The sequence below is a fragment of the Anneissia japonica genome, unplaced genomic scaffold (genome assembly GCF_011630105.1).
Source record: "Anneissia japonica isolate Jap-2015-1 unplaced genomic scaffold, ASM1163010v1 scaffold724_len3256291_cov202, whole genome shotgun sequence".
NCBI lineage: Eukaryota > Metazoa > Echinodermata > Crinoidea > Comatulida > Comatulidae > Anneissia > Anneissia japonica.
The window spans coordinates 221,426-246,039 of NW_022744966.1; the positions used below are offsets into that span (position 1 = coordinate 221,426).

Sequence of the window (24,614 nt, forward strand, 5' to 3'; positions counted from 1 at the left end):
GGAAAGAAAATGACAATGAAAAAACTAAAAGAAAGGTAAGTATCAAAAACGAAATAAGAAAAAGGATGAAAAAATATTAAAAAGAAAATAGATATTAAAGGGATAGTAAAAAAAAAAAGGTGCAAGGTAAAAAATTCAACCTAACTGGAAGGAAAGGGAAAGTATTTCATGGAAAGTTTTAATTGTTAGGAATATTTCTAAGAAAATTACAAATTTATGTTAATTATTAACAGATATACACAATATAAAAAAGAAAAACATGAGCAGTAATAATGTGCTAGCTAAACTGTCTAGTCAATGGACTGCCAAAATCTGCATTCACTTAAGTGGATTGATATATTGATTATAAAATTATTAATTATTATTACTGAAACATTAATTATATTTTCTGTACACTTTCTTTAAAATTTTCACTGTTCAGTATTTTTCTTCATTTGTGCAGGAAATTTCGAGAAAATAGGTCCGCAGAATCGCATTAACACTGCGAATGCCTATACATTGGTTACAATAGCCACCGGCCGACTTTACTGCAACATTTGCGCGGAAATTGGCAGACTTATTTTTAATATGCGTGGATGGAATTTTTTCTTTATGAGATAACTCTAAATCGATTTACACATAATAATTTCAACCTAAACAGAGTTCCAGAGTTTTCACAAACATTTTGGGAGTGCTGAAATTCCAGCTCCCCACTTGTCAAAAGCCATTTAGGCTTCGTTTTAAGCCCGAAAAATTGGCATCACACAGTCGGCCGGCGACACTTCTTATTTAGGTTATAATGTAGAACATTAGGTCTGGGCCTGTACAACTTCAGCAAAGTATCTTGTACCAACATATATAACGATCTATAGTTTCATTTTCTTGTTCAATGGTTGTTTTTATTGAGAATTATTAAAAAAAAAAAAAAAAAAACTGGTACGCCTTCCAACTTCAAAACTTCAGTATTAATCGCCAGAGAACATCATCACACTTCTAGTGTTTACAAAGGTTTCGCGGAGTAACATATCCCAAACATTGCAAGTTGCCCCGAATGATGTAATATCCAGGCATTCTGATTGGTTTATAACTTGCAATGGACTCAACATACCTTACTCGCCAGCGGGTGTAGTTGGTTTGGGATGTTACTCCGCGAAATATAGTTTCGTAATTGGAAGGCCTGCTACCAGTTAGTTCGATGTTGATTTGTTATGTTTTTTGTTGTTGTCAAAACAAGAAACATTCCTTGTAGAATTATATATTTTTTATATATCTTATAGATTAAATTAACCAATTAATTCAATTGTTGCACTTTAATATTAATTCCACATTTAAAATTTAATCTTTAAATATCCATTTATATACAATTCAATTTTTATATTATTTCAAAACACGATTAAACAATCATTTTGCTTACTTTCTGCTGATACTTTGTTAGGAACAAAATAAATTGTTTGATAGAGGCCCATTACTATAGTTGCCTATGAAATAACTCTGCTTACCGTCTACTACATTCAGTGAGAAACGTTCACAATTCCAGGCTCCTCCTGGTAGACACAGACACCGAGGTTACCAGACACAAAGTCATTTGACTCTTTGTACGCCGCCGATACGAACAAAAATAGGTCAGAAGCCAACTGGCTCGTTCAGTAAATAAATGGTAGTAAAGGAGTTGCTTTCTATATTATTTCATTTAATTAGGTTTCAAAATTTGCTGTGAGACCTATTTGTTTGTTTTGTTTTTTTTTGTAAATTTCAAGATGTTGCTCATTGAGATGTATGTTGTTAAACTATTATAGCTGCTCCGTGAAGTTTAGCTGAGGTTATCATCAAAGAGTATTTTATACCCTTTGTTATCATCAGCCATGTGATTGAAGAAGCGTAATCTTATTTCATAATGTACAGGAGGTTTAGGTAATTGGTTTGGTTTTCAATAAAAGATGTCTGCCTTAATACCAGTAGTACTTTGAATATAATCATCCAGATGATGCCTAATTGTATTTATTTACGATCTATTTAGAGTTAATTTTTGATTATCTGGGCCGTTTACATCGTATGAGTCAATACTGTATACGATCGTTTGAAATTTCGGTACATAGTCTATTTTATGAACAAATACTTTAAGGAAACGTTCACAGGAGGTACAGGTAAGAGTAGCACTCAATAAAATAGTAAAAAATCGTGCAATCCGATGTTTTTATACCAGTCTCCTTCGCTTTGACGGTAATCGCTTATTTACCAAGAATAAGATGAGCGCACATCGACACGGTTTTAGTGTACGACGTCACACTTTAGCAGTCTAGGTCATGCTGATTGGTTGATACAGTACATGTAAAATGAATAATAGCATGTTTTGCGTACTGCCTGACTGAAAATAATGGGCTGTACAAGTTGTAAATAATTGGGATTTGGAGGGAAACCACCTTCCTGCCGCTTACAAAATCTACTCGCGCTACCAAATGACCTTGTTGCACTGAGCGCGACAAAGTTGAATTCCTTGTCGCACCTTAAAAAATCAGGTCGCAAATGCGACCAAATAACCTTTAATTTCAAGCCCTGGTAATAGAAATTCAATTTATGGAAATGGATACAGGTCTCTCTCCAATTAAATACCACTTTTGGAATCGGGGTTTCCATGGTGTTTAGCAACTTTGGTCTTAGAATAAAGAAGATGAAAGTCAGTTATTAACTTGCGACCACAGGAAGGTGATCTTTAATTGGAAGTGGTCTTTAATGGGAGACCTGTATATGTTTTAAACATGAAAACATGTTTTTTTTCAGCAATCAAACAAAAGTTCCTAATAAACAAATAAGATTTATTTAACCTGTGGATATGTTCAATACAACAAATAAGTGCTCCTTACTTTGGTTGAATTCTATCGATAACTGCAGTCAGAGTGTCGGCGCCATATTTGACTGCATACAGTGAAAAAAACACCAAGAGACCTTTTTAATATGAAAAAGGAAGAGAAAAACAAAACAATAAAAAGTATGATGATGCTAATGTTTATATATTATTATTTATATAAGATAATGACAAATTTCTGTCAAATAAGATGTACACAATATAAAAATCATGAGAAGTAATAATATGCCACTATCGGCAGTGGCGGTTTGGCGCAGTGTCAGTTTGGTTTCCCAACCTCGAGGTCGGGGGTTCAATCCCTCACTGTGCACACCTGTGTCCTTGAGGAAGACACTTTATCTGCTTCTCTCCACCCCAGGAGTATGGACACCTGATTAAGTTGCCTGCGATGATTACCAGTAGCAACACTTAAAATGTGGACTCCAATGACCAGGAAAAAAGTGCTTAGCAACCTAAATTTGATGGTGTTGATTGTGATGATGAAAGTGCTGAGGATGACAACACTTGCGAATATTGGTGATAACAAGCATGTGCAGATATTAGTGATTCTCGCTCTATCTCATCAAGGTATATTTGACAAAAAAAACTGTTGTATGCACATACATAGTCATGATGTGTCTATATATGGTCATGATGCCATGCCATCATGACCATATTTAGGCATTTCACATGTTTTTGTCAAAAATAATTTGATAGTCTTGGACAGGTTATGCCAGGCACTGACTACGGCCGACGGTCATCGGGCAACGCAATTCTACGAAGAACAGAAACGTGACGACGCGTGCGCAACAGATAATTTTTTATTGACATTGACCTTTTCAGGTGACCACCGACAACAATCAGCAGACGGTATCGCGTAGTCTGGCACTTACAGGCAGCAGAGTTGGACTTGTCGTATATACGTATACAGAGGCCTAGTTCAGACTAGGTGGATAAACCCGGCTCAACTCACCTGGTGTATCCACCTGTTAGTCTGAACTAGGTGGCTTATCTCAAGCCGGGCTGTGTTCCTATAGTAACTTGGCCTGGCGCGCTACCATGTTTAACTTTTTTAAGCCTATAATCGTTGAGGGAGGTCTTACATTGACCTCGGGTGAGGAAATGACCAATCAGCATTCAATTATGTACGCTTGAGAGAGCAATGTTTTGATACACGTTTCCTGGCTACGGTTCATTATTATGCAAATTCTCACCCGGTAGTCTGAACGGCCGGCAAAGTTAAGCCAAGCTTAACGTTGAGCCGGGCTTAACTCAAGCCTGGCTTATCTCCAAGCCTGAACGTAGCCACACACACACACACGATCCATATGCACTTTAGACAAATGCCTGATGTAGAGCCTAATGGACCTTCCGCTAAGCCCCGCCTCTTGGACTTTTGTCGGCTAAGTTCCCACAAACAACAGTATAAAAAAATATGCAAACATGTGCATTTCTGGGACAACATGTGCATTTGTTAGACATGCATATATTCCTGGCCCTGTTCTGATTGGTCAATTAAGTTTGATGGACACTTTGGAATGGTCCATTCACCACACCCCCTGCTGCTTCTCTCTGGTCAACAAGAAGTAATTCTGAGCACACTTACTTTTGATGTATTTAGTTGTTTTTGAGCTTGTAAGTCTTTGAAACAACAACATAAATATATCTCCTTGGAAATTCTGTAGAGCAGATCTATTAAAACAAAAAGACAAAAACAAAATAAATAAAATAAAAAATACTGTACAAAATATTAATACTTAGTTGCACAGAAATGTGTTCAATTTACAGGTTAGCTACAGATACAGCAAATTACTACCTCTCAAATAAAAATAGAACAACATATTATTAACAATTATTACAATAAATGTGGAAAAGACAAGCCAAGCCAGTCACTCCTCCCAAAAAAAAAAAATAAAAAAATTAAGGGTTTAAACATACGGCTGAACAATATTTGAGAAATCGGCCTTCAAAGCTTACGGTTTTGGACATTTCTGAGGCAGAAACAATCACGTCATTTAAAATTGTTGTTACAACATAACATGATGTATAGATATATAAAGGGTATTTTGTACATTTAAACAGAATTCAACAATTTTGACATTCCAGCATGTTTTACCAATTATCTCTGAAACATGATTTGCGACAAGTGACTGGTTTGGCTTGTCTTTACCACAAATACTGTTCTGGAATATATTCTATGGATACCTTTTGGCAGTAAAATCAGTTGATAATTTACTGTATTCGTCACATGACCAATTCAAAGTTATAATTGCATTGTTTAAAGAATTTCTTTAATACTACAGATAGCGTATCTTTAACTAGAGTAGTAGGTCTGGAAGTGCTAGAGGTGCTTTAGAAACTAACTTACGGGTTAATATGTACAATCATAGACTGAAGTACATAGAAGCCTTCGTGATCATGGTTCTTGGATGCAATTAACTTCTGGAAAACTCCTAGTAAGGCCCCCTAGGTAAATTTAAAAAAAAAACAAAAAACAAAGTGCACCTTAAATACAAGCAAAATATGTCAGAATTGGAAGAAAGAGTACTGTAATATTCATAATATCCTTAAATGGGCATTGTCTATGTTAAAGCATATAAACCAAAAAACACATGAGGATGTATGTTGTTATCTGTATTTTCTAGTTATATTAATTATTAAGTGTTGAAGAATGATAGCAGTTTCAATCTACTATGCATAAATAGGCAGATTTCGATTACACAACGCAGTAGGACGTAGAACGTAATGACGTCACTAAGAAGTCATCTGTGCGTGCGAGAACAATAAGTTATCCTAGTTGCATGAATTCTAGGACAAAATTTGATGCAATGTATGTTTTGCAGAGAACTCATCACGGAGGAGTAAATCCGTTCTAGCGTCACAAATCGAAAGCTTCTTATTAACAGAAGTTCACACAATGGTATTAGCAGGTTGACTGTTTAAATAATATGCTTTGACCTTTGACACGTTCATGCACAATTGAAGGTTCAAGAAGGCTTAATAAAAAAAAGTAAAATATATTTTGATCATTGAAAAATGTTTACCAGTTTCTCAGAAGCGACAATCTGTTGTGGCCCTTTCTCGATAAAGGCCATGAGGAGGCGAACAAGTGGAGGAATATTTCCGGTTCTTTCCCATAGGATAGGAAGCAGTAGGTGCGGGAATAGCTGCATATAAGCCTCTGGACAGTTATCATGCTTCTCCAATAATAACGACATTATTTGAAAAACATATGGAACAAATTCTGCAAATGAAATTTAACATTATTACTGTTAAAGTAAAGGTAAAGGTAGAATAACCTATAACTTGCAGTGTCATGGTGCTGAATTGCTTATGGGCGTGGTAGTTCACGACATTCCATGACGACAGAGGCTGAAACGAACCATAGAAAAGTGGTAACCCTTGCTCTTTTGAAAGAGGCAATGGATTCTTAAAAGTGCACACTGGATTTCCTGTTTTAAGTCCTTATCTGAAAAGACTTCTTCTACTGTACTATTACCAAACCCCATCGACATGTAGAAATGTCAATGAACCACATTAGCCACCTGGGGGGCAGTGGGAGGTGGCAGGCCAAAATCTGGGAGACCGTGGCCCCCTCACCCTGGCACCTCTTGGCTACGCCACTGTTAATTAGAGAAAAAAAAATGTCCTAATTGAAAAGTTCAGTACAGTATCTTGGCCTCAAAAAGCAGTAAAATAAACAAAAATTGGAATAATATTCTTTACATTTTATGTTAAAGGTAAACAAAAATATACCTTGGACATCTGCTTGAAGAATGTCTTGGAAAGGTGGGAATAGCATTTCTTCAAACAAAAGCACACTAGCTGCGTTGGCCTTGCAACAGATCCTGATGGAAAGACAGAGTGATTCGAACAGGTAGTGATTGAAATGTGGCTTGCTGGGATTCTGTAAAGAAAAACATGAAAATAGAGGGGAAAAATTTAGACTATATTTTGTATCATATTTCAGGCTTGCTATTCCAAAACTAGTATTGGTGACCAACAAAAAAAAAAAAATCAAAATTGACCTTTTAAAATATTCATATTCTCCACATTTAAAATGATGGGTCATTTTCTGGAATCAACTTACTATTCTTATGCTAGTTACTCAGATGAACATTTAGTGACAATACGTTGGTTTTGGGAAGTCAAGCCTCATTTTACTAATGATATTGACAATCAAAATCTTAAAAAGTGTAAAAATAAGTATTATTTATATTTCTACCACATTCATAGCAAGCACCATTACAGAAAATAACCTAAAAGCTTGTTTGTCCGTATATGGATGTAATGTGTCATCATGATGCCCATATATGGGTGGATAGTGTGGAAGTGCTTTGACTAGGGATTGGAAGGCGAGCATGCTACAACACACCGTTTTAATAGTACTGCTGCATCTTACCTTCAAGAATTTACAACACACTCCTTCGTAATATGAACTCGATCCTTTCATACTATATTCACCAAAGAACAAAACATCTGTCCTCAAAGGCTTCTATGCATTTTCACCTATTCTCTGGAACAAACTTCCCTCTGCCTTTCTTTTATACACCCACTCATTTCTCAATTCAAATCTCTTCTTAAAACTCACATTTTTCCATAGTTCATACCTTTTAAGCGCTGGTGAGACTCTGGTAAAGAGTCCTATAATTCTCAAATAATAATTATTAGTAATATAGTATTATTAGTTTATAAAATAAGGTTCTGTAAAAAATATATTACATTAATTACAATTATTGAATTTCTTCTGAATATGAATTATTCTTTGAACAATGGAACTCGCAATACATCTGGACTGTGGATATTTACCGAGCTTCTCCCACCCTCCCCCTCCCCCCCAGTAATCTTTCACATACCTTGCTTACAGCCTTAAGCTTCAGAGTCAAATTGTTGAGAAGCTCTGTTTGGTAAGGAACAATATTTTCCTGCAGTAAGGAAAAGCTACGCATCAAAGCTAGAAATAAAACAACCAATAGCAAGGTTAGCGTGCAAGTTACTTTAACATTCTCCTTTATCACACTTTCGTCTAAAACGACCTTTCCATTATCTCTACATAAAAGGTTATAATTTTGAATATTAAATAAACATATAGTAAAGATTTGTATAAATGTTTCAAATATGGGAGGGGATTGTTGAGGGGATAACTGAGGTTTCTTTGTGCTCAGCAAACATTCAATTGAGGGGAAACATGATTACCGTACTCTTCACTCAAGGCTGGCATAATTTCACATTTTTCACATATAACAATAAAACATGTTCTTTGATTTGGTTTACTAGCATCGGTGGCGTAACGACGAACATGAGTCAAGGGGGACAAGAAAATATTGGGGACCCCGTGTCAGTAAAATATTCTAACTCACAAAGCATCCGAGCAATAAATCGTGTTTCAGAGATAATTGGCCAAAATATGCTGGAATGTCATGATTACCGTACTCTTCACTCAAGGCTGGCATAATTTCACATTTTTCACATATAACAATAAAACATGTTCTTTGATTTGGTTTACTAGCATCGGTGGCGTAACGACGAACATGAGTCAAGGGGGACAAGAAAATATTGGGGACCCCGTGTCAGTAAAATATTCTAACTCACAAAGCATCCGAGGGGTTGAGTATGTCCCAATTTAAAAAAAAAAATTGACTGAAAAGATGTCATTTAAGTATTCAAATATTTGCAAAAGTGCTATGATCATCATATATGGTGGATACCGGCACCATATAAATGTTCTAATCTATTCAACCAAAATACACTTCGTTTTTTACACACGAAATATTCATTTAAGTCGCCAATTGTGCATCGTCATTCATTTAATATTTTTGGTAGGCCTATCTTATATTGGTTGAAGCTCCATCTATTTTTGTTTATTTATGTCATTTATAACCAAAAATTTACCGAAGTAGACCAACAATAATCAGGCATGATTTGGGCCCCATTGAATGAGGGCCCGGGGCTTCCCCTTCTCCGAGAGCTCACGACCGTTACGCCAGTGTGTCCGCCTTCGACTCTATTCACAGTAATAATATGTTTTCTTATACTAATTTTCCGAGTCCGTTTTGTAGTTCTGCCAGGTCAGATAAGCCGATTTATAAAATTTGTTAACAGATAAATTTCTACTTCCTCGTGTTTTGATTCACGTGTCTTAAATAAACATAACATGAATATGAATGAGGCAGCGGATTTTTTTTTTCAAAGGCCAAGGAAGCAGCCGGCTGGTCCAGTTTTGGCCGGACCAATAATTCACCAATCAATATCGTTTGTACAGTGCCAAAATTGTCATTTTAACGACCGTCGAACTACCGTCATACGACACAGTGAGTGCCCGCGGCTTAAGCTAACCATACGTTATATAATAGAGAGGAAAATAAAAAAAAATAGAATCGCAAGCGAAACTTCTGTATTCTCTCTGTACAGTACATTGTTTGCTCACAAACAAGATGAGTAACTGAAAATCAATCAATAACGAATATACTTGACTTTAGCAATGTCTCAACACAAATACTAAATTATCACAACATTGTAACTATGCATTTCCTTATTAAAGATCGACTTTATGCTAGCAAAACTAAGCCTGGCCATGTATGAATTATATTATCATAAAGTGTTCAATATGGTGGATACCGGCACCATATAAATGTTCTAATCTATTCAACCAAAATACACTTCGTTTTTTACACACGAAATATTCATTTAAGTCGCCAATTGTGCATCGTCATTCATTTAATATTTATTGGTATTTGATATTGGTCAAAGCATCTTTGAAGCTCCATCAATCATTATATTTATATCTATTTATAAGGCACCTTTCAAAGACTTAACATAGTAAACTAACACTGGGTTCAGGCTAGTATTTGGAGTCCCATTTTGATCGCCATCTGAGAGCTCACAGGTGTTGCGCCACTGACCAGCATTACTAGGGTTTACTAATACCAACTCAACGAGTGGTTGAATAAAAAAAAGTACTGTAACTGCCCATTCACCTTTCATCGCATATTCATTTTCTTCTGAACCTGGTTTGTTCATCGTGTCAAACAGATTTGCAAGAAGTTGTTGACAATGTGGGCCAACATCTGCAGCTTTTAATCTAAATTGTAAAAAACATAAAAGCAAAAGACAGAAAAAAAGCAACAGTTAAGGATTAATGTATTTGATCCTCTGTTGATAAAAAACAAACGTAATCTCAAATATTCTCTGCTGGGAAAAATCCTCTTTTATTTTAATGTTTGAAGTGCTGAGTATGTGAATGAACAATTAAGTAGCATTGTATGTGAGCTAGCACAGTATTAAATACAGGTCTCCCTCCAATTAAAGACTACTTTTGGACTGGGATTTCCAAGGTAGCAGTTTAAGTCTCTAATTAGAATAATAAAGACAAAAGATATTTGTTGCAAAGTTGTAAGCCAAACTAGTCACTCATCACAAATCGTGTTTCAGAGATAATTGGCCAAAATATTCTGGAATATCAACATTTTTAAAATCAATTTTATTGCACTAAACTAGCCTTTTACACATATACATCATGCTATGTTGATATTTTCCCCTATTTTCAATGTTAAAACAACAATATAGTGATAGTCTTAGCCTGGGAAATGCCCCAAATCATAAACTTTGAAGGCTTATTTCTCAAATACTGTTCTTTATACAACTGTATGTTCAAACTCCTGTATCTTCATAATGATATGTCTGATTATTAATAATAACAAAGATACTAGAAATACAAGATAGAGTTCTCCACACAAAAAAAGTGTTTCACCGTGTTCCACCGAAATGCATGGTGGGAATACGAAAAATGGTACGCCCCCTACAGCTGGATCTAAAAAAACTTGTGCCAAACTTTCGTTACCAAGTCGTCGCGTATTTCATTATCAATTCTCAACAAAGGTCTACTAGATATAAAAACAAACTGGAATAGACACAGACAGTGACATCGGTGAATACATAACCTCCTTGGTGGTGGTAGAAATCGTGCTATTATCCAAATAATATACAAAACAATTAAAGCATAATCATGAATCAATAAAGAATACAGAGCAGAATCGCATGGCCAGATGCACTCTTAGTGAAAAAGTTTTCCTCCGTTAGTGGAAAAGGAAGGGCGCCTTTTGCGTCTGGATATACTTAGCAATAGAAGGGCGCCCTGTATGTTGGGCACGAAGTATAGGAAACTTGCATGGTTAAAAAGAAGGGCGCCGCCTACGTTGGGCACGACTTCCGCCTCATTTTTACAATGCGAGAACTCTATCTTGTATTTCTAGTATCTTTGATAATAATAATTTTATAGCTCTCATTTTACTGTTGATATTATTTTTTTGTGAGGAGTGACTGGTTTGGATTGTCTCTGCCACATTTGTTAATTTGGAATCGATAGGAGGTGATTTAAAGCTAAGCTTTAAACCACAGATACTGCATTTAAAACCCGATATACAAATCATAAGCACACATTCAATGCACCAAAACACAAAAACAGCACAGAACTTTCAAAGTTCATATGGAAACTAAAAGACAGCAAAACACAATACAATATCAAGTGGTCCATTATTGATAGAGCCTCATCCTACTCACCCAAAACAAAGCGATGCAATCTATGCAACGCAGAAAAGTTTCATATAATTTATGCAGACAAACAATCTACTTTGAACAAAAGGCACGAACTCCTTTCAAAATGCTGACACCGTGCCAAATTCCTACTCAAAAACACATAATACCTAATTTGCATCTACACCGGCCCAACTCTACATATACACATCAAATTTGAAATTCCCTTCACTCCTTATTATTATTATTATTATAATAATTATTATTATTATTATAATTATATAATATAAGTGTATTATATTGTTTAATATACCACAAACAATGCATGTATAAACACAGAAATACTAATAGCACTTACACTGGTGTTCCATCCATAGTTTTAACAGTGAATATTCTTTCGAGTGCGTGAGCGGCGTATGTGTGTACTACAGGGCTCTCAGCCTTCAGGAAGCCTATGATACGAGGGACATACTCTATGATGATTGCCGACGGTAACACACTCCTAAATGTTATTAGGTATTTGATGGCATCAGCTTTTAAAACTGGAACCTCATTAACTGGAAACAAAGATAATTATATTTTATTTATAAATACTTAATTCTACAAACTACTGCATTATGGAATATTCACACAGGAAGCATAGTATAGGCTATGGTGGTGCCAGTGTGGGGGTGGGGGAAGAGGGCAGTGGGAACAAAATTATTTTAATTGCCAAATCTCTAATATTGTGGTTTAAAAGCAGAATTTTGGGCCATACTAAGCCATAAAAACTCCCCTCCCCCCAAAAACCCTACCAGGAATGTTTATTCCGGGAGCACGACCGAGGGTCTACGGTCAGCTGCTTGGTTTGGACTCCTCTGTCAAACATTTCAGACCCCTGTCGGCAATTTTCTGGAGCCTCCAATTGTTTATGAGTTTAGTAGCACTGTTTCAATGATATGGGAAATAATTTGAAGAACTTAAAGAAAATGGAAATATACGCTATGAAAAATTATAAGTTAACATTTTGGGGAATATAAAATTTCAAATCTAGTTGGATATTGTGAATTGCAAGGTCTGACTGTTGAGATTTCCTTGTTTTGAACTTTATTCGAATTATAATAGGGCATCCCCATCTCAAGGTATTACTTTGTTTCGTTTGATTGCATGCATAAAAAATTAAGACAGTGGAACCTTTTGCTATTCTATACTCTTTGATTATATTCATTAATTTATTACCTACCTACCCTACTTCATCTATCTATTCATGCATCCATCCATCCATCAATCCAACCACCCATCTTGCCAGATATTCACTCAGTCACCCAGACACGAAGCAAACACCCACCAGGTTTGTAGCTGTAGAAAACTAAGGGTGGGTCGTAGACATGTGGGTGATCACATTGGTGAACTCTAAATAATAAGAGTGGATTTTAAGGATGGGCAAGGAGGTTAACAAAGGTGGGTGGAAGGGCATAAATAGCTTTAGACTGGGTGGAACACATCAAGACTGGGTGGCCATGCTCTTTTACCGTAAATACATCATTGACCCACACACCCATCCATCCATATATTATCTGACAAAATCAAAACAGCATTTGAAAATTATTTTCAGTTGGATGACAAAAAATGAACATACTGTTGGGTGATACCAGGTCCTCTGCAATGTTTCCAGCGAAGAAGTCGGCGATGTTGACAAGCTGCCTCGTCTCAGTCGTGCCGTGTTTCACTGTTTTCGACTTGGATGCCAGTGACGTTACCAGATAGATCGCCATGTCTTTATTGTTCCAATTAACAGTTGGACTCTTTCTGTATTCCTTAAGTAAACAAGATAAAAGATGTTTAATACATGTATATACACGTGTATAAGGCACCACATCCACTAGTTTGAGAAGATTTTTGTATGTAGGACGTATAAAATTACCCTCCCTCTTTACGGTCAGAATTCCTACTTACTGTTGCTTTTTATGGACTTGATACAGCCCTAGCTGGCTAAAAACAGAGCCAAATGTAGGGCCAATCTTCCAAATAATATTATCTTATGGGCTTTTAAATGTTCATCAAAATCTAATTTCCCCACATTAATTGCGTTCATTCATAACAACAGTTAGTAGCTTCATTTTAGTAGTAAATTTGCATATTACAGTCGATCCGCACGTAACACGAACATGAATTAAAATTGTAAAAATTTATGTGTTGCACATATAAGACAACACTCTATTTCCCAAATGTACTGCAAGAAGAATGTAAAACTGTTGTTACAACAGTACAAAATATAGTTATGTGATATAAATATAAAAAATATAAATACATGTAATTATTGTAATAACATACTACATATAACAACATTCTATTTTTGGTATATTTATAATAATCTAAAAATGATTTTGTTTGAAGCTGATATTGAATTGTGTAAATGATTTAATTTAATTATACAATTGTTACACTATCCAATGAACATTAAACAATCTTACAATAACAAACAATAACAAGAACACCACATAATTATTTTAGAATCAATAAAGTAATTATATTCAACCCCTAAAAAAATATTAATAACTAAATATTAGGCGTGGTTTAACGCAGAGGATGAGGTTCTGCTTCTCAACCTTGAGAATCGAATTTCAAGCGAGTCCTTGGGCAAGGCATTTTAGCTACGGTTTTTTTTCTCCACCCAGGAGCACAAGTAGGATCAAACAAAAAAATGATTACAGCTGTAACATTATGGAATTCTCCCCAGAAACCTGGAGCGGATTGCTATAAAACGGTCTTAACCGGTAGTCTTAACTTCTCGAATGAAGCCGGCTTTATCACTTAGACGGTCTTACTAAAGACATTCCTCTAAGACCATTATTATAAAACAGTCTTCCCTAAGACCGCTTTCAGTATTGAAATGCAAACAAGCACTCCCTAGTGGGCTACGTCATGCGTGCTCGATGCATGCGAATGTATCGAAATGAACGCAAATAAATGCAGACCTACAGGATTTTCACAGATGCTGAGAAACGTGTGGAATATTTGTCGTTCGATTCTCCGACTTTGACGATCTAGGCCTTGCCACTGCACTGATGAATTAATCAGCAGAACACCATGATGAAAATGATTTAAGACTGTTTTAAGCCTCCTCCGAGTAGGCTTTAAAATTTAAGATGGCTAACTGGTTAGACCGCAGTATAGCAATATTCTATAATCATAGACCAGTAGTGACGTCACGATTATAACCAGCTAACCCTTAAGACCGTTTACAGCAATCTGCCCCGGAGTATGTGTTCCATATGTGCTTGATCCAATGACTGGTGGTAATACAGTAATGTTAAGCATATATTATAGGTCTCTACAACATGTGCTCTCTATAAGTCGCGACCATTATTATTATTCAATAATAAACCATGACTGTGCTCCCGATTGCTTTACTTAGATAAGAATGGTAGAAAACTCAAAGAATACTGCAATATGTTACAGTGATATGATGGTCAGGACACTTCACATTTACAAGATGTGCTATTTGGAAGTTTTACTCTGGGGACCCACATCTCCCGGAAATCTGTACGGGCTCCAACACTCCCATAAGCAAGCAAGAAATTAACCTGTCTCAGCAAATTGATGCCATCTAGAGGTGCCATAATCATAAATTATCTTAACTCAGCTCCAACCATAATGGGGCTGAGGTGGCCTAGACCCTCCATCTTTGAAAGTCCCACCCTTTGAATTCCTGGAACCGCCACTGCAGATCTCCCAGAAATGACTTCTTCCAACTTTGGACCCATGTTTATTGTTTGTTTTTCTGCTTTTATTTTAATGGAGCTGTCTAACCATTTGGTATAGGATGACAACTTGTATAGCGTGTACGACATGATATCGTATACCTGCACTGTAGAAAAAGAAAAATAACCAAAGCTACTCCAATACTAAAAAAAAACAAAACTTTTTTCAGCCCACCACCATCACACTATTTACCCGTGATTGAAGATCATCAACAAGCAGAGTTGAGAGGAAAAAATAACTCACATGTGTCCAATGATGCTGAAAGGTAGTCTTGTCTATTGTAACATGAGGTGCAGCAAACAAAACAAAAGTGAGAAATGAAAAGGTATGTGAAAGGTGTGGTCTTGGGCATCCTTTTACATTGGCTAGTATTGGCTTCAGTATTTTGTTGGTTTGTGTTTTTATAAAGCTCTACTTACACTATTAATATGCTAAACACCAGTGATTTTTTTTTCTATGGGTATGATGATACAATACACACTGTGTCCAAATATGGTTGTGATATGACATCATCAAGCTTATGTGAAATCCACACAAATTTGTCAAATAAAACTTGTTAGTATGAATAGATAATAAGCCATATCCAGACTATCACATTTATTTTGACAAAAACATGTGGCATGACTAAATATGGTCACAATAACATCACATCATGACCATATATAGGCACATCATGACCATATATAGGCACATCATGACTATATATGGGCATACAATAGATTTTTTGTCAAAAAAAAAATTGATAGGCTGAACAGAGCTTTAAAGATTTGCTTTTTTCAATTTGCATATCTAGCATAAACACAACAATGCATTTTCCTAACCTGCAACATTTGTGTTACATATCCAGAAAAAATTGTGGTGACATGCGTCTCAAAAAATTTGCATAAGGCTCCAACAAGATCACATGCCGCTCGCCGACGTGTATCAATATCTAAAGAGAGAAAATAAGATATTATGTAAATAGTTCTGAATCATCTAATACATTTTTATATAGAAGAGTATTAAGCCTGTTATCCATTAGGTGAATTTATTCGCCTCAAACGAAAGCGTCTGTTTGCTTCCTGAGCTCTGAATGGTTGCGCATTTTTTCAGTTCAAACTACTGCTGAAGCGAAAAACTCCGATATAAATGTGAATGCACCAATTTGCATGAAGGCTTTCGCTTCGCTCAAATATAGAATAAATTTGCCTAGTAGAAAACAGTCTTTACAAACTATATTCTATTTTGCAATGGTTAAGTCACCTGCTTTTGTATATAAATGAAATTTAAAAGATATAGTGTAAGGGATTTTGTTGCTATACATAAATACAATAAGTACATGTAAGGGAAAGGAGTGTTCTTACCTGAGCCTTCAATGTCTCTCCTAATGTACTCATCGGGATTGTCTGCAAATAGTTCTTCATCAGCAGCTAAAACAAAGACACAGAGACTTCAACCTTTAATCTGTAATAACTGTTCCACCAAGCCCTATCCCTTGCATACTGTTGCGAAGCTCCCAAAAAATTGGGAAGGGGAAGTGAGAGGGTGCAAAAATTTTGAGAATGTGAAACTAAATTCTTATTCCAATGAAAACGTATTTGACATTTTTAGTATTTTAACCCCCTAATTTCTTGCCATGGGGGGAGGGGGATGACCCCGCATCTCCCAGCCTACACTCCATGAATAAACAGCATAGATGTAACAGAAGGACAAAATAACTCACCTCTAAACTTCATGTTTGGGATAATAACTTTCTCACAAATGCCTCCCAGGACATCTTCACTTTCAAACAAGTGCTTATAATGTGGGCGCTCTGCTACAGACGCCAGAAATTGGATTGCTTTACTTACTAACTGCAAAAGATAAGCGAATCATTGATTAACAACACATGCAATCATGTGTTGTAAGATCATTATCTGATCAAACATGTTCTCACATGATGAGTAAGCATGAGGTCTTTGATACAATACATTCATGAATATTCATACTTGCTGAAATTTTTTATGTATCAATATGACCAAATAGGGAGTTCAAAACATGACAGGGAAGCAATGGGTGATGTCTTTGTCAACCTACGAATTACAGTAATTGTCTAAACCTTAAATAATAATTTATAAGACTTATTTAGTTTTTTTTTTATGAAAGGATTCTTTTTAGTTGAACCAAATAAATGAGGAAGAACAATCAGCACTCGCATCAAAGGACACAAAGTAGTCATACATTACTTAGAGGGAGTAAGAACAAGAGCACAACGTATTGCAACATCATCTTCAAGTAAGTTGGCTATAATAGGCTGTATTTTACAAAACAACCACGTACACAACCACGTACCAAACTGGGAACCAGAAATACTTGGGAAAAGAGTCAGCTTAAAAGCAAGAAAAGTAAGAGAATCCATTTGGATAAGAAAAAAAAACCAACATGAACAGGGATGGGAGAGTGGTGGGGCCCCTCACCTCAACAAGATGCTAAACGTCATCGCACTGGTGATGTCATGACTGTAAGTTTCCGCCTTTAGTCAGATGAAAATGATTCAATCGCAATCTAATTGTTCAGGTAGGTTTTTTTTCATCCTTGGCTAAACAAAAAACAATCCTTTCATAAAAAGCTTACATAAAGGAACCTTACCTTGGAACCAGATGAATTTCTTTTCTGTTATTTAGTTTGGTGGATAGAACATCAAAACATGGCTTAAAAAATAGCTGTGACAACTCACCAAGTCATATTTGACTTCCTCTTTAGTTGTCACCAACAAATTCCAAATTGCTGTGACAAAACCTGGTAGGAAGGGTTGAAACTCTTCACCATACTTTTGGGCATACAGCGAGATGTTATCGCAGATCTGTGAACGGAGCAATTCCAAAGCCCCAACTTCATCTTCATCCTGAATTGAGAAAACTTTGTAAGTTATTAGTTCCATTAACATAATAATAATCATTATAAGTTAATCGTGACTGTAACTCTGAATGCTACTTTCCATGAGCAGATGACGTATGCCGTCCTACAGTTAAAATCCAGTAAAAAATTATTACAAAAAAAGCATACATTAATTTCACAAGTTTTTATTCTAAAATCATAATAATGCATTTAAATTAACAGCGGAATCATTCCTTCTATATAACGGTACTAGCCGCCGGGAACCAGACGTCGAACAGCAAGTGTCAACCAGCAACCAGATGTGTTTTGTTGCAACGTCGAAAATGAAGCTGCTCATGTGACTTCGATTCGAGCACCGAACTGCCGAAAAATAATTTGTTATTGTTTTGCAAACAGAAACCTGTTCCAAAATGTTTTATGAATGAACGTTAATATGAAAACAATTATATAGACAACCCAAACCATTGCATGAATTTTGTAGAAAATGTAGTAGGAATCCTAGAACAGCACTGTAGTGAGTATAATTAAAAATACTAGGCCTACAAAACGGGTCCTACCCTAGGCTAAGTAATTGGGCATACTAGACATGCGGCGCCTGATTTTTGAGGTGGTTCGTGATCTGGAATTTCTGGGAATTCTGGGAAAGTGCATCTGCCAAATGAACTACACGGCGACAAGATGCTTATTTTTCTGTGGATTTTATTGTCAGTTTGGCTATCACTGCTTCTACTCTGGTAGTCATGATGGCAATGGGAATAACAAAACTATTTGCCATGATTCATTTTTTTTGTCACCAATGGCAACCATATTTTTCTAGCACTGCCCATATCGCGCACCGTGATGAATCGTAGGTTAGTATTTTTTCTTGCATTAATCTAACGTAATAATAATTTCAGTAGTGTACGATACACAACTATTCTAATTGCTTATTAGTACTGTTATTGTTCCAGTGATTATTATCATTATTCTTTATCATTATTAGTCATTTTTATTCATAATTATTATTGTCCTCATCTTTATAGTCATTCTTCACCATCATAATCTCTATCCCACTGTTCTTCATAATCAAATGATTGCAGAAATGATGGGAAGCAAATTAAGGACTTGCCATTCTGCATTAATAGACAGTTGATTTATTATTAATGAATTGGTATAAAAACATCACCACAAAAAAGGCAAACGTGTGAGTTTACATAATAACAAGCATGAAAACATGAAAATATTAAAACAATAGTCACAGAAATGCGCAAATTACATTTGTAATAAACATTATATTATAATTTATTAAGCACCTTTCTTTTTAGAATCAAAGTGCTTTCTTTGTCACTGGATTCACAAGTTTTACTGCTGTAATCAGCGCAGGAGCCAGCATCCACAAAAAGTGCCTTGCTCAAGAACACGAGTAAAATGTACAGCAATGGGCTGAAACCAGATTATTATTATTATTATTATATCAATAAAGTATTACTGTGTTACGTCACGATACCGTGTGATACTACTCCGTTGCTCTCGTTGCAAAAAGCGTTCAACCGGTGCCGTTTTCTCCACTGACAAACCATTGATCCCAATTTCTAACGTCATTATTAAGATATTGTATCTTACTTTTTCTTTGTAAATTTTAAATGCGTGTTCGATAACTAATATAATGCGAGCTTTTTGTGTTTTTAGTACATTTTGATGGCAAATTTATATTAGATTTCAAAATGCCTATTCCAGAAAGCCTACGAAGTCTTTCAGGTGTAATGAACGGTAACCAGCGTCTGTTGACAACAGAGAGACCTCTGGTGTCGTGACGGCACGACTGCGGTACCCTACGGATACCTTAGCTTTGTTACATCAAACATACCGTGGTGTGTAGAATGGGAATGTCCTTGGTAAGGAGCTTGAGAAAGTGGTCCATCCATTGCTTAATATTATCTTCAAAAAATTCTGGTAAATCCTACAAATGAAAAAAAAAAATAATCACAATTACTTTGAAATAAATCTGGAACTGCAATATTAAGATGTTACTAAAACAATAAAATATTTAAATATTTAAATTTATAAATATTTTATTTCATATTTTACTGAACGGTAATCAGGTGGTCTTAGGTTTAAATCCCTGATGGGACATACTTTTTTCTAAAATATTTATTATCATCTTTAATTAGTAAAAGTTGTAATTGTTCTTCAAATAAATTCATTTTAAATGTTGTAAGATAATATTGCTTGTTATTTGTCATGTTGAAGACACCTGGCTGTCATTCACATTAAGAATGGTTGACATAAACACAGCCATTGAGAGATCTTTTTTTTAAATTTTATTTTAATAAATGAGTGATTACTTGTCACCTAAGGTGGACCCTTAACGCTCTCCCTCTATTAAACATTATATGTAAAGGAAGTTGCATAAAATAATTAAATAACATAAATAAATAACAATATAAATATCTTACCTGAAAGTTTAGACTGTAAAACAATTTGGCAATCAGCGTAATTGAGCTGTAGATTACCTTTATTCCGTCTGCGTTGTTTTCGTGTTGATCGGCAAAGTCCATCATTGCCTGTCAGAAACGAGAAATTATAATGCATTCCATCTTGCAATTAATGACTACTTACAGTACTGATCATAGAACTTTTGACATTACTTGTGTGTATTCAACATGTGTTTTACGAGTAAAAAGCGAGTGTCATTATTCCGCAAGTGCTCCAATTAACACATGAATGATTTACCCAGCATACACTTCATGGTAAAAATCAGAACTTGATGTTTAAGAACGGTCACATGGGCTGGTAAAGTGGTTTATTCACTATCTTTTACTAGAGTTCTGTTAAGACTTAGACATAGAGCCCTGTTATGTAATCTGAATTCACTCTTTTGCCTCTATTGTTATTAGTAGGAAGGGTGTTTCAGGCGTGGTTGACTAGTTGAGTTTTGGATATAAGTACAGAATCTGAATACACAGTTAACTTTAGAAAATTAAAATTGTCTAAACTCATCGAGTTCGTAATTTCCAAATAACATGATCGTCTCATTATTATTTACGTAACTATTGTTTGTATGTTATATATAGTTCCTGATATTACCTATTTTAACATTAGTGTGCCCTCCTTTAAGGCAAGACATTTTATACCTTGTTTAACAAACCCAACGCCTCCAATGATAGTTATTTTGAAAAAATTGTTATTTTTGCTAGTTAAAAATGTAAATTTCAGAAGAAAAAAAAATTATTTAATTTTATTATGCCATCTGCTCCCTGAAAAAAAATAAAGGTAAATTTAAAGCATTATTAATCTCATTAACTAAACTGTTTATATTCATCAATAAAATTAGATTTTTCTTTTCAAATATGCTTAGATGCTTTTGGCAAAATCATTTTGCTAATAAAACAAAATTTTTATTATTTTTTTCCACTATCCTCTGAAAATCTTTAAAAAAGTAAGTTTTCTAAACAAGGTATAAAAAATGTCTTGCTTAAATGATCAACAACAAACGTTGCTAGACTTGAACCCAGGAATCTAGAAACATAAAGAAGGTGCAGGTACGTCACCTACCAAGTCACAACTTACCTTCATTAGTTCAGTAATTGGTGCTGCAAAAGTGTCCAATACTAATTTGATTTCTATCCACAACGGCTGTGACTTGAATTCATGTCGGTACCTTTAATTACCAAAGAGAAAATTGTAAAACAAAAGACAAATCAACGATAATATTAATAATAACAATAATGATGACAATTCTTGTATTTCAATTTTTATTAGTATTATAATTTTCTTTATCTCCTGATACCTTTTGAAAAGCGAGTGTGCTGTTCGAAGAACGCCATTAATCACATGGAAATCGCCGCTGCTGAACTTTGAGACCATTTGCGGGAGTAAATGCGGCCATTTATCTGGAAAATCTTCTCTTCCAATTATGCTAATTGCGTCACTGAGCTTAAAAAATACAACCAATGAGAAATTCTGAAGTTGTTATGACAATGTCTAACGTAGACCAATCAAAAAGCTGCCTTGGTGCGATGAATTAACAGTGGCACTTGTTATTATTAATGAAAGGTAATGTAAAATGCAATTAATGAAACAATGTTTAATTAAATTATTAATAGAAACTTGTATTTTTTTCTCTTAATAGAAAAAATGAAATCATATAAATGCATACAAATTTCACATGATACATTTTTAAAAACTAATTTATTAATATTATTATTATATGGTAAAAGTAATATTAAAAAAATAACTTACCAAGATCTTACCCATATCAAATAAAATACAACATATTAATAAAAAAATATGAAAGAACAATTTCATTTCATTTCATATATTTCGCCAGTTAAAACAACAATACAAGGACAAAGAAAGTCAGGACAACACCCTTGTCAGCGACAGGATAAACAAAAAGCAAACTTAATTGCTGTAAATAGTTTTTTCTTCCAACAAGGGCAGTAACATTAAAAACATTGAATACAAGGTATAATAAATATATGTATACATATACATATATATATATATATATAACATTATAAAAAAGAAAATCGAAATCACATCAAAAAGAAAAGAAAAAGCAACAAACTAGCGTCCGATCTCACGAATTCACATGGATTTTATATCATAAATATTGTAATTAATAATAATTATATATTAATTTTACAATTACATACATAAATTCATATCATATTACAAATCCATTTTTATGCGATTTACATGGTTTATCCACAATTTTATCAAATTTTATTGTTAAAGATAGATTAATCTTACAATTACATACGTACATTCATATATTACAAATCTATTTTTATGCGATTTACATGTTTTCTTCCATATTTTTTATCAAATTTTATTGTAATAGTTGTATTTTTGATGCATGTGAAATATCATCTTTGCTGAATGGGCTACCCGCCTTAAATATAGTTTTAAAATAATAATAAAAAATTCATTATACATCCTGTAAAAGCATGAAAATGTCACAGAAATTATTATATTTACTGATTATATAAAACTTTTTCCCAGTGAATAGTATTATAATTGTACTTTAACTGTAACTGATCCACAATTTTAATCTACCTTGTATACTGCAATTGCCAATTGGTAAAAATTTTGTCTAAAAAAAACCCTACAAAATTCAATTAAAATAGTGAATTGCTTATAAATTTATTCGATTAAAATACAGATCGAAACAATTCAGCTTTTAGTGATTCACAAACTTCTAATATGGAAATCCTGAAATTGATTGCCCGCCAATATAATTAAGTGTATATAAAAAAAAGAATTATCTATATATAATATTTCCTTATTTTAAATATCTAGTTAAATTTAAAAAAAAAAAAAATACAAGAAATAAATTAACTAATTTTGTTCTCCAAGTATATTAGCACAAAATATTTCCTTATTCTAAATGTTCAATTTAAATAATTATCTTAAAAATATATAATAATTTAAAAAAATTTAATTTTTTGAGTTTATATAAGCTTAACAGACAGTAATGTTTTAGCAAGTACTGGTTGAACAAGCGCGCATGTCTGGTGCAATTAGTAAGCACAGGAAACGGGGGAAAACCAAACCGTTTCCTTGCAGTAGTAGCCAAGAACTCACTCGCACATTCATGCTCAAAGCACACAACAGCCTTGGGCATGTTTCCAAAGATTCTAGTGCCTCTAGCTGCTAGGTGGGTGGACAATCCTACCAGACCAAGTGAGTGTTGCGTGATGACGTCGTTGAAGCCCAATAACAACGCAGTTCTGATACTAATCACTGATTCACATATACATTATTCATGTGCACTGATTGGGGACGGACTTCCTAGATTGTTCTTAAATTAAAATCCTTAAAATTAAAGGTGGTAATAAATTATTTTATTTTATTGTAAATTTAATATACAGCACATATTTATTATTATTTGGGTCAATAAACTAAGCGGATTTATTATTTTAATTCATTAGAATTAAATTAATTATTTAATTAAATTAACACAGACCTATATTTTTGTATGAGATTGCACATTCTAATCTTTAAGGAAGCATTTTGTTGATGCTGACGAAGAGGTTGATGATAATAATGACAAAGATACAAAAGATGCTAATAATGATGAAAACGATGTTTGATCATACTAAAAAACAAATCTGACAGGAGGGTACCAAACTCGCAATAACTTTAGTTTGATTGGCAAATGACATATTAAACTAATGTTGAAATATTGAATCCCAACACGATGGCATACATTTCAATACTTGGAGTATGTATTATACTTTCTTTAAATTCAACTTTCTTCTATACATTTTCTTAAAGCGCTTTTAGGGCTACCCGGTAAATCGGTACCGGGTACTCTGGTCTGTCAGCGACAGGGCCTGGCTGGACCAGTACACCGGAGTAACCTCTTATTTGTCTGAAAAGTTGGGTTCTTTAAAGTTCACACGAGCCAATTTGTGTATACTTGGCATGCGGTTTCATAGTCCTTACAGTACCGGCCAGTTTTATTGCAAAAATTCAACGCATTCAACCCGTTGCGTTTTCGTTGACAACGTGTTGGCGTTTTCGTTGGCGTTGTCGTTGAAACTGTTGACATCGTTGAGAGCTCAGAAATAGTTTATTCTGAATTCAACGCAAAGCGTTGAATTAACAGTTACTGAATAAACACATGTACAAAACAGACGTTTGTTTATTACGAACTAACATCGTAGTAAAGAAA

At 34.6% G+C, this 24,614-nt stretch overlaps 1 protein-coding gene across 1 annotated transcript in view; it reads right to left on the minus strand.

Annotated features, from left to right (window-relative positions):
* The window catches only part of LOC117119798 (exportin-2-like), a gene marked incomplete in the record, with an annotated part of 42,049 nt that overhangs the window by 8,975 nt on the left and 8,460 nt on the right, over positions 1 to 24,614 (minus strand). Inside the window, 17 exon segments of the mRNA XM_033264714.1 lie at positions 2,841 to 2,922; positions 4,428 to 4,513; positions 5,190 to 5,287; positions 5,866 to 6,065; positions 6,578 to 6,728; positions 7,678 to 7,775; positions 9,799 to 9,902; positions 11,712 to 11,910; positions 12,972 to 13,149; positions 15,919 to 16,028; positions 16,441 to 16,506; positions 16,800 to 16,929; positions 17,793 to 17,960; positions 19,800 to 19,892; positions 20,389 to 20,496; positions 21,503 to 21,593; positions 21,723 to 21,868. Of these exon segments, the coding sequence (XP_033120605.1) occupies positions 2,841 to 2,922; positions 4,428 to 4,513; positions 5,190 to 5,287; positions 5,866 to 6,065; positions 6,578 to 6,728; positions 7,678 to 7,775; positions 9,799 to 9,902; positions 11,712 to 11,910; positions 12,972 to 13,149; positions 15,919 to 16,028; positions 16,441 to 16,506; positions 16,800 to 16,929; positions 17,793 to 17,960; positions 19,800 to 19,892; positions 20,389 to 20,496; positions 21,503 to 21,593; positions 21,723 to 21,868 (2,108 nt within the window).